Below are 11,384 nucleotides of genomic sequence, written 5' to 3'. Positions count from 1 at the left end.
TGGCATAAAAGGTCTGTTAACTTGAATGGCATACAAGGTCAATTAGGCAACTGACTGCGTTGATTTGCAGAACAATAGGTAATAAAAAAATAATACATCTCGTACTACATAAAAAAATTGTTTTAAATTATTTTACAAAAATGTCGAGTTACATTAGCTAAATATACTTACAATATGTATAAAATAAAAAGCAAATAAACTGTGTTCTCAGTTCGTTAATTCACTCCAGCATTTCTCACTACAATAACGTTTCACCACAATCGATTACATAAATACCACCGGTTATACTTGAAGCACGATCACTGGCGAGAAAAAGAATAAGTTTAGCAACGTCCTCTGTCTTCACTACTTTTTGAAGTGGAAAAATATTTTTACGACTTTCAAATAAACTCTCAGTCTGTTCTGTTGTAAAACCGCAAGTTAATAAGAAGTTATTTTCTACACAACCAGGATTAACTGAATTAACACGTACTCCATCTTTACCAAGTTCAAGAGCGACGCATTTAGTGAATTGATCCAACGCTGCCTTTGTCATGCAATATGGTAAAAACATAATATCTTTGATTGGTTTAAATGCTGCAATACTAGATACGTTAATTATATTCCCTTTGGATTTTATAAGGAAAGGAGTTGCAAGTTCAGTTAATAGGTATGCCGGCCGTCGCCACTGCCCGGTCAAAGAGATGGACGCCGTCAAGAATACCACCTCTAAATCCACATCCTGCATTGTTCACCAGCACGTCTATGCGACCGAACTTTTCTATAGTATTAGTGACAATTTTTTTCACATCTACATCATTAGTTAGTTCAGCTTTAACAATCAATGGTTCAATGCCTTTAGCTTCTTCGCACCGGCTTGCAATGTCTTTTAAAGACGTTTCATTTCTCCCAACGAGAACTACTTTAGCTGATTGATTAGCAAACAAAATAGCAGTGACAGCTCCAATGCCAGAACTTGCGCCGGTTATTAGAACAACTTTGTTTTCGAAATCCATCGCTGTCGATCGCCCAAATAAGACTGCCGCTTAAGTTTTATCTACGTATTTATAACCTCGCAAATATAATGAGGCAAGAGCGAAAACCAGTTTTAATTAAGCTTGAAAATGTAATAAATACTTATGAAGTTAATTCAAACACAATAAACAAACCAACAATTAAACAACCTTTTGAAAAAAAAAACAGTAAGCATTTGGACAGAAAACAATGTTATTACAACTACTATTAAAAATTATTTATTATATTTATTTTTAAATCCATGTGCAATTCATACTTGCAGGAGCTATAAATAGTAATCTTGAAAGAATCAATTCTCAGTAATAAAAATAACGAAATATTAAGAACTATTACCATTGGTGTCAAAATCTATTAATAAAAGGTATAAGCTATTTATTTGAACCGCATACATACGAGTATGAATATATAAAATTGACCGAAGATAAAGTTATATTTTTAACCTCTCTCGTAATACACTTCAGACGGGTCTCAAACACTCATTTGAAATGAATTCTTGCGGACAATCACCGAATTTCATAAAAGAATCATTGATATCATCCTTCTAATGATATATTATTTTTCCGCGAGTACTGTCTTACTTCGCTAAACCTGGCAATCATCCCAAGTTACTAGTTATTATGTCAACGTGGCTGTCTTCGAAACAGCCCAATCGTCAACCGTAAAACACTCTCCACGGATCACGCTTTCTATCCCGTCTGATGAAGTCCCGCATATACATGACTTGCACGTTACTACCACTGCAACTACTCTAGATATTGCATTAACACCATCTCATGAATAGTACAGTAAAGTCACGTATTCTGATTAAACAAAAAAAACCAGGGTAGTTCTCACTACCCTGTCTGTCACGGCTGATCCTAGTTTCACACTAACTTACACGTATGCTTTAACAAGGATTATGACTGATTTCTGACAACTGTAAGATAAAAGATAAAGATAAAATTAATTTATGCAACTTTGGAACTTTCAACAGTACGTTTATTTATTGTGAAGTAATTATTTTCTATAATCTAATTTACTCTAATCTACTCTGCTTCACAAAGTGTTACAGATTTGGAGATGAAGCAGGAAGAAACTCTTCAACAACACGTCGTTTAATAGTTTAACAACACAGATAAAGTTAAAAAATAATATATATATATATATATATATATATATATATATATATAATCAAATAAAGCATAAATGAAATTAAATTAATCAAGCGATATCGTTGTCAAAACTAAAATAATTAAAGTGAGGTCCTTGCTATTTAAAGTATTACAATAATTTTAATACGCAGATTTTGGGGTGTAGTAGTTATTATAAACAAAATATAGACTGACAAGTAACTCTGAGTGACGTTATTGAAGTACCTCTTTTATTTTTATCATTACGACGAACATTACCCAATCTCATTAGAAGGAAACTATGATTCCACTGTTAATCCATAAGATGTTTTCCAGAGGAACATTATGAAATCAATTCTAAAATAAATTCTTAAAAATTAGTAAACTCTTCTTATGCTATATAACTATAGCTATACTCCGCATACGCCAGTTAACCCGCACTGCCTTTCACAGGAGTAATTTTATTATATCCATTGTAGGAGATTTTTAACAGGCTAAAAATATTCCAAGTTTTAGACCTATAAAAGCTACTGTCAAAAAAATAATATTTTTTAATGAAAGCTCCCACAACTCTTGTAAAATAGATATAATCTTGTAGATTATAGAATAATAGATAGAATCTTGTAAAATCTATTCTAATCTGACCCCTACTAGTCAAAAGGATTATTACTACAAAATTTCAAGTTTCTAAACTTAACGATTCCAGAGACATCGTGAGGATTCTATATATAGGTGGAATTTTCTTATCTATATATAGATAGATTTGTGAGAGAGAACCAAAATAAAATTTTTAACAAAACTGTTTTAATAAATATTAGAATAATTTTAAGACTGGTTCTAAGATTGTCAGAATTTTTCTTTCGGTGCTCTTTTTTAGATGCTGACGTATTCTTCATAGGTTTTTTTTCTATTTTGGTTGAGCTCGTCAAAACGAGAACCCTATTAGTGAAATTGCCGTGTTCGTCCTTCCGCAAGATGTTTCCTAAATTGTTACAAAGATTGGATTGGTTCTATTTGTCTGAGCAAAGGCTTAAAGAAAAAAAAACTTTCTTATTTAGTTATTGTAAAAACTCATATTCAATAATGATTTAATCTAGTGAACTATTGGCTCTTGCTCTTTGTTACGAAAAATAAATTAGAGTAAACATGTAATGGATTTAACGCTATTATTACTCAAGGGAAAATGTCTAGATATAGGCCTTTCCGTTATCGTAGTGTGTTAGCGGTATGCGGGAAATTTTGCCGGAAATCTCTCGACGCGAACCCAACATCGAATAAACTTTTATCCCACTGCGAAGTGTGTTATCGTGTAACCATCGGATATACTTACTTGATATAAGTTCTAAGTTCGTCTTTATTGACAAAGCCAAAGTTTAAACACAACATCTTATTTTACAAAAGGATTGATAAAGATTTATTTAAGTGCCATGTTCATCGTCATCACCATCATCATCTGCTTATGTTAATATAAATAAGCTTCTCATAGATTTCCAATAGGACCAAACCCAGACAGATATGTTCAGTCTTATATACCAACATACATAATCTCTTAACTTGTAACATTCTTATATAAGTATATAAGTATATACCAGCATAATTTGTGTACTCTGTTTTACTTATTACAATTATTTTTCGTAAAAGGACTATTAAAAATTTGCTCATTTCTTTGTTATAATTTGAATGAATCGGTGGTTACTTCAAATATTGTATACACTATTATTACATTTAACACAAAAAAAAATTACCATTTAAAAATAAATATAGCTTAATAAGAAAATAATAAAAGAAATAAACATATTAAACTTACATAATGAATAACATATATCTTAAAACTGCTTCAAAATCACAAAAACAATAAATTAATTAGATATGTTCTAAAAAGAAATGATTTATTGCTACCGGTATTTACTTATAGTAATTAAATTGCTTTTTATCCATAAGTAAATTAAATATTTCTTCTGAATAAGGAAAGCAAGGCAACAAAGCCTGACACGCCATCCATCAGACCCTCAAGGCCTACGACAAGAAGGCTTACACCACTCATGAATATTTATCGCACTGTTTATTCCCAAAACTGAGCTGCGCCAGAAAAATAATATTGTGACTGTTTTACTTGATTTGGTCCTATTTGCGTATGCCTGGAATGTATTCTATGTCAATGAATGTATGTTCCCTATATATCTATTTTATTCATTTTGTCTCCTTTCAACAATATTATTTAAACAAATTAAAAAAATACTTTTGTTAGAAAAATGGCCGTGCATTTTATTCATTATCAGATACAGATCAGTATTTATTTAACTGTTTACTAGTTCTCGATCGTGATTAATTTAATCAAAAAACATAAGCTTCATTTTTTGTGTATTCAATGAAGCTCTTTACAATTGTGTTTATAACAACATACCACAAAATTGTGTTTATAACAGTTGTTTGATTTTTTTATTACTTCTGTGAGTCAAAAATATAATCCGAGAGGTGGAAAGCAACGTTTTCGACCATTGTTTTTTTAATTAGTAGAGTGATTAGTAGTTTTTATAAATAGATTCCAAAAACTTAATAAAAGAGTTTCGAAAATTTTGTATTTATACAAAAAATATGTATGGCTCTCTAGCTATCTGCAGTAACAAAGCCAATAAGGCTTTATTGCACAAGTCATTAATTCTGCATTTAAATGGCTCAGCTCGAAAGAATCGGAAGCCCTTTAGCATCGGAGGTATTTCCCGACCTTGCATTCACAAATTACCATATCTTACGCTTCCTGTCAAACCAAAAATAGGGCGTTACCTTCGCCGAAAAAGAATACTATAAAAATCTCCTTAACAACTTATTCGCTACTGCAACTGGGCAATTTTTATAGGGACGGCTCTGATTAGTAGGTCCAGAGGCAAGAGAAGACAATAAACTACCACTTATTTAATTAATTAATGGTACTAACACTTGACTTTTCTTAAAAAAAATTCAAAAGTTGATTAAAACACTACGTGTTATTCCTTAACCTAATAATACCCATGGTGATTATTTATAGCTGTAAAAGCTTTAAAGGAGTGAATGTTTAAACAATTGTTACCTTAATGCAAGTCTTTGTGGGAGACCTATGTAGTAAGAAAAAGCGTTTTCTAAATTGATACTAATATACGAGTATATTAAAATTATTAATGATTTACTATCTTTGTCTGCAGATTATATACCGTCTGTCGCATTCCAATAGAAAAAATAAATCTATGTAACATATTTCTCTCCATAATATCATTATTTTAAAGCATTTACATCTATATTCAACCCATAGTCAATCATCTTGTATATATTTGTTAATAATCCTTGACATAGCCTAAAAGTACACAGGCCACCTCGCAAAGAGAAGGTAAGGTAGCCTTTTACCACTCTTCCGCCACAACGCCCATTACAGATAAGTAAATGTAATATATTTTTCTGTTTCTGGGCTCAGGATACGCTGGTTTCTTGACGATATTTTTCTTCATTCTAAGTAGTGCCAAAGTTCAATAGATTATGTCAAGTGTACAGGGAATCGAATCCGTCGAGAACACATCGAGTTTCTGGACACAAAAATTCTTTCGGCTTACTTTTGTTATTACAGTGCGTTTAATTTCTAAGCAGGTATTCAATACTAAATTTAAAAAACGCTATAAAGATTGACGTTTATTAAAATGACAAAGAAAAAACCGATAATAATTAAAATGATTTTCTCCGTTTAATAAATTACCCATGTTACTGTCATAATTAAAACTTTTTAAGAACTCTTTTCCGAAAGCCGAAAAACATTAATGATCCAAACACTGCCTTTGTTTCGTACTACTTCTTTTGATCAATCATGACAAATTGTGTTTTGTTCAAAGAGGAACCGTCACATTGTTTGACAGTTGTTTACTGAAAGTTACGCTTTGTGGCGTGAAGTTCGAAGGTTGTACACGTCAATATTAAATTTTAATAAGGTCAACTCAATAATTGAATATTAATTAAACACCAATAACGATATCATTTATGGCAAAATACCTTATGCTTTAATTTATGCTTATATATCAATTTAAATCTATAAAACTGTTTTCATAACTATTTTTTTTTCAACTACTTACATAAATATGTACTTTTATTACTAATTAATTATAGGACACTACACAGCATAATATTTATGACAAAATTTTAATTCTTGTCAAACAAATAAATTTTACGACAAAATCAAAAAATTTAATACCGAAAATTTTGGTTGGACTTGTCATTATAAAAATAAACTATCTCTGACGAATGAAATATCTCCAAAGAAAATCCAAATTTTTTGTCTACATTACATTGTAAACCGTTGGCTATTTCTGAATTGTGTACATTGTTTTAAGATAATCATTTAGGTATAGTGCATATTAAATTTGACTAACTTTATGTAATTTTTTCTGGTCAGTCAATTTTGTTATTTCATTATTGTTTTATTTTAAGCAAATAAAGGTGTAAACAACTGCGGTTCCTTTACGTCAGTACCATATAAATTACTTTGAATATTAAACTATAGTTTATGGTATCAATCTAATATTATTATTATTGATCAAGAATAAATGTGTTTTGTATTCCTATTCTTGTTTATGCTTACAAATAAATCCACGAGGCGTTGGCTATAATGGAATAACTTCAAAAAATCTTTGAATTGCACCGGTAATATCGCGATATTATTATGTCTTGTCCTTTTTCAACTTTCACAATATTTCACGACGACTTCTATAAGCGGCGAATGCCTTGGAGGCCGCTTAGAAAATATGGAGAGCAATAAAAATGTCAAGTCAGGTCATCAGAATGGAAAGCCCGAAGCGTTTTGTCGCCAGATGTGGCACGGAATCAATGAAAAACTGCTTTCTTTCGTGTCCCACATTGGTGATATATCAGGATGCGCTGGGACTTGAGGGGGCGAAGTTTGCTCAGCTATAATAATGGCCTTAGTTATGTTTGCGAATAGAACAGCTCTGTTTGATCTGCTTATAGGATAAACTATTTATTTATTAGATTGCTTGAAAAATACAAGTTATTTTTATATAGATCATAAGACTTGAAGATAACATATTCGTGAAAAACACAGGTTATTTTACTTTTTAAAGAAAAAAGTATAAAAAGAAAAATGTGTGCAATTTCTTATTAAAAAAACAGTTCCAACTGTCACAATAGAAATATCTAACTTTCTATTGGCAAACGCGTTTAGGTCAGAACAATATTTTAAGAAGGTGTTCAACAATGAGTTCTGAACAGTTTTCATGTCGGAAGTAACATTACACTGAAAATTAACCTCTACGATAAGGCGCCAACACAAATGAGTGTTAACACGCAAAAGCGGAGAAAACGTTACGACTTTATAAACCAATTCCGTATTTAATTATTAATTGCCCGCCCTATATTTGAACAAGTGCTGTAATTAAAATTATAATTGTATTTAATGTAGCAAATAGTAAATATTTTTCTCATACTGTTAATTCCAACTCCAGACGTGTTTTTTTAATAAATATGGTAACGTTCCGAAAAAAAATCACGGTTTAACATATTGTTTAATTAGCGCAGATTTTTTAACTTTATACATTTAAACCCTGGTTTTTAGAGATTTAAATGAAGAGTTGCTATATATTGGTAATTTTTTTAGAGCATCTAATTTAACCATTTTTTTGTTACTGCAGTAATACGGTAATCTGTCGCCTAACAATAGTAACCAATATAAACCAAAAGATTGTTAAGTTAAAGTGGCGGTCGGTAGGTTCGTAGGTAGCGCGCAGTTGACTTCTGGGTCCTTAGCACCTTAGATTCTCCAGAACCTAAGCGGAGATCATTATCCTCAATGTTTAGAGATGACGTCCTAAAACTGAATGCTGATACAGAAGATGCTGAATTCAAGCCACTTGTTAGAAATCTTTGGCAGGATTCCTACTTCTGAATATTAGCAATATTCAACTTTATATGTGATATGTATTTCCAGCATAAGTCGAGGTATTATGTATCTATACATATTATTTAAAAATACATTACTGCATGCCCGATATATTAATAATATGATATTTTTTATACGCGATAAAAAACTGTGATATTTTATCCGTGTTAGTAAAAATTATTCAATTTTTAAAATTAGAAATAACTCCGTGCAGTAAAATTAAAAGTGCTATAATGAATTCACCGTTTAATGCAAAAGCGAATTGGTACGTTACACCGGGCCACTTCAAGCATCGTAAAAAAACATGTGACTATATAACCCCATAGTTTTGCCGCTTTATTGCGATAGCAGGTGGTTGTCCAAAAACAACCAGTTAGTATCTCATAATGTAGAAGAATTAAAACGCAGTAAGTTCTATCTAAGATTTATTTATCGGTCAAGTACTTTTATTATACCGATTCTACCTTATCCCAAACAATTTATGTCGCTATACACAAAAATCTTAATCTAAATCTACTTTATATCGATTTTTACAAAAGTTATGAAGTCTATAAAAAATATCATCATGTAAAACATGAAATAAGAGAAAATTTTCCATTGCGTAATGAACCTATTATGTTTCCATTAATATTTTTATTAGGAATTTACAATCATGCATTATGACTTAAAAATAGCATTACAGTTAAACAACGTGACGAGAAGTACGTTTCTGGTTTGTCATTGGAATCAAAGTATAAACTCTTTAGTATAAAATGCATTTAAGATTTAATTTAACGTACATATTTTATCAGTAATTCCATCATACCAAATGATTTCATATTCCTGAAATTAATACCATGAAAAAGTTACTACTAAAAATAGAATTCAATGTAAATTAATTGGTGTGAAGTAATAATTTGTTTAAATCAAGTTAACGACCGGAAATCGATAAAGGAAAATTTCCGTTAAAATGTTACAAATCTCTATAAAATGTAAATAGCAACTAGTATTGTGTAGGATGCTGTTATTCAACGCCCTCTTGTGAAGCTAAGCTATAAATTAACAACGGGATAGGACAAATCCATTGAGCGGTTCGATCTACGACCTCGGTTGCAATGGTACTGCAAGCGGTAGTGTATTGTCGAAGTTATAATAAATTACTCCCTATTGTTATGCGGGACTAAGCAAAAAGTGTACAAGAATGCACTGAACGTGAGTTGATTTCAACATTTATTGCAAGTTCTGTCCCTCGCGCTGCTGCAATGAATAATGTAATTAGGAAGACGTGTTGAGACAAATAAATTACATCGCTATGTTAAAATTAAAATATTACATTTTAGCGAACAAATAGCTAAATACTTGTATGTGATATGAAATTAAGAACGAGTTCTTAAATACCTAAGTAGATGAGAGATTTTTTGCTACGTAAATTGCAAGTGGTAGTAACATAATCAAAATTAAAAATATCATGTAATATAGAATTTATCCTTGTCACCATAAGAATTCTAAATCTAGCCACAACATTGCTATAGATAAGGAAAAATAATTTTATTATATTACATGGAAAAAATCTGTTTTTGTTTTTTGATATATGTGAACTGAGTAAAAAAAACAAACAGTTAAATATGATCATAGTTTAGTTACAATTAGCCTCGTCAGCAATCCGAAGCAGATTCAGGTTATTTGGAAATGAAATTAGATATGTATGGGCTGTGAAATTTAATCATGATTTTAAAATCTCAGCGGTACCCGCAGTTGCGAAAGATGTACTTTTAGAATTGTGCAATGCAGTCACTAAACAGGTAGCAGCAATATACATATACGTACGATTAGGGAAATTCCCTGAGCCCATAGTCACTTACTAATCTAAAAATTATACGCCCACGTACTGTAAGTTTTAAATTATTTAAGCATATGCTTTAATTTAAAATAAGAAAGTCTATGTTATTTCATAGTTTATACAAGAATTAACGACTTATTAAATTAATAAGTCGTCTAATTATCCTTAAATCAACTGAATTAAACAATAAAACAAATTTAATGAAATGCAAATTTTTTTTAATTTTAAATATACACGCGGTGACCATTCCTTAACCGTACAAAAAAACTAGACGAATAAAGATTCGAAATTCAGTAACTAAAAAGATACAAATCATATCTGTTAAAATTTCCCGAGGGAAAGAAAAGAGTAGGAAGAATCATATGATCTTTAGATAAATTGTTTTACGGACGAATTGTTCTTTCGACGAACCTTGTCTTAAATATTTTAGTTGTCTTTTCGGTTTTGTGATTAACTTCTTTTAGCAAATATTTGAAGTAATAGTTAATGATAATTGAGATCTTCTTTTGGTGTGATTTCCTATTAGAAACGTACATCTCTAATTACTTAATTCGTGCAGAAACTGAGATTTCTTTAAACGTGTTTTATGTTATATTTTAACAAAAATACTGTACGTTTTAACAAATGTAATGGCACCTAAATAAGAACACTAATACGGAAAATGGTTTATACCTTCACACTCCTTTACATTCATAAATTTTTAAAATGCTGTATAATTTTTTTTTTAATTTGCCTTTTTATGTTTCAGAAATAAGGAGGTCCGTCGACGAACGAAAGTAACCGAATTATTCCAGTGGTTTGATGTTGGGCAGGCTACAATGGGAGTAGAACTGACGGCCTGTGATGTCTTCAGGTTCTGGAGTTGAGACCATGGATCAGCAAGCTCAGCGTACGACGTTCACTTAAATGGTGAAATGTTAAGACTTAAGTTAAAATCGAAAGGCCGCTTTCAACCGGTCTTTCTACGGCGGAAATTATGAATGAAATTAAATAAATTTCCGTGACCATTGGTACATAATGTCTCTTTGCAAATAACTGCTACTTAAAAAAACCCTACCAACATTATACAATTAAACATTTAATAAAAAATTATTATAGATAAGAAACATTATACGTTGTTAATGTACAAAACTAAGAAATTTCCTCAAGATCTAATACTTAATGGATACATCTAGCAACCTAATTAGACAAATACCTAAATAAAAATACCTTCAAACATTTTGTATGAAAATCGAAAAAATATGTTTGCAAAGACAACACAGACGGCGCTCTCATCGTATTCTCATATATACATTTTACTCTGAAATTATTCATACTCTTTCCTAATCTCTAAGGGTATAATCTCCAAACCGAAGGGAAAAATTATTCGTTCAAACCATTATTGTATTTAATATGAATGTTGACTTAAAAAACCATATTTTCAGATCAAAATGTTACTGTTGAACCGCTGAAACGTTTTGTGTAAGACTCCCCCGAGAAATCCGAGTCCAATAGCGCTTCAGGCTTATTCTTCCCTTTATCTGAAAGCAAT

At 30.9% G+C, this 11,384-nt stretch overlaps 1 protein-coding gene across 1 annotated transcript; it reads right to left on the bottom strand.

Moving 5' to 3' along the window:
• Nucleotides 1–238: 238 nt before the first annotated feature.
• Nucleotides 239–4,869, bottom strand: LOC137931397 (uncharacterized oxidoreductase SSP0419-like). Its single transcript, XM_068774816.1, is given in 3 exon segments — nt 239–662; nt 664–997; nt 4,860–4,869. Coding segments are annotated over 3 exon segments (768 nt in total).
• Nucleotides 4,870–11,384: the final 6,515 nt, after the last annotated feature.

Source organism: Battus philenor, unplaced genomic scaffold (genome assembly GCF_028537555.1).
Source record: "Battus philenor isolate CCGP_79_NKW_IND1 unplaced genomic scaffold, ilBatPhil1.0.hap1 SCAF_11, whole genome shotgun sequence".
NCBI classification, from domain to species: Eukaryota; Metazoa; Arthropoda; class Insecta; order Lepidoptera; family Papilionidae; genus Battus; species Battus philenor.
The sequence above is the reverse complement of the archived record's forward strand: the minus strand, read 5'-3'. Positions and strand labels throughout refer to the sequence as shown.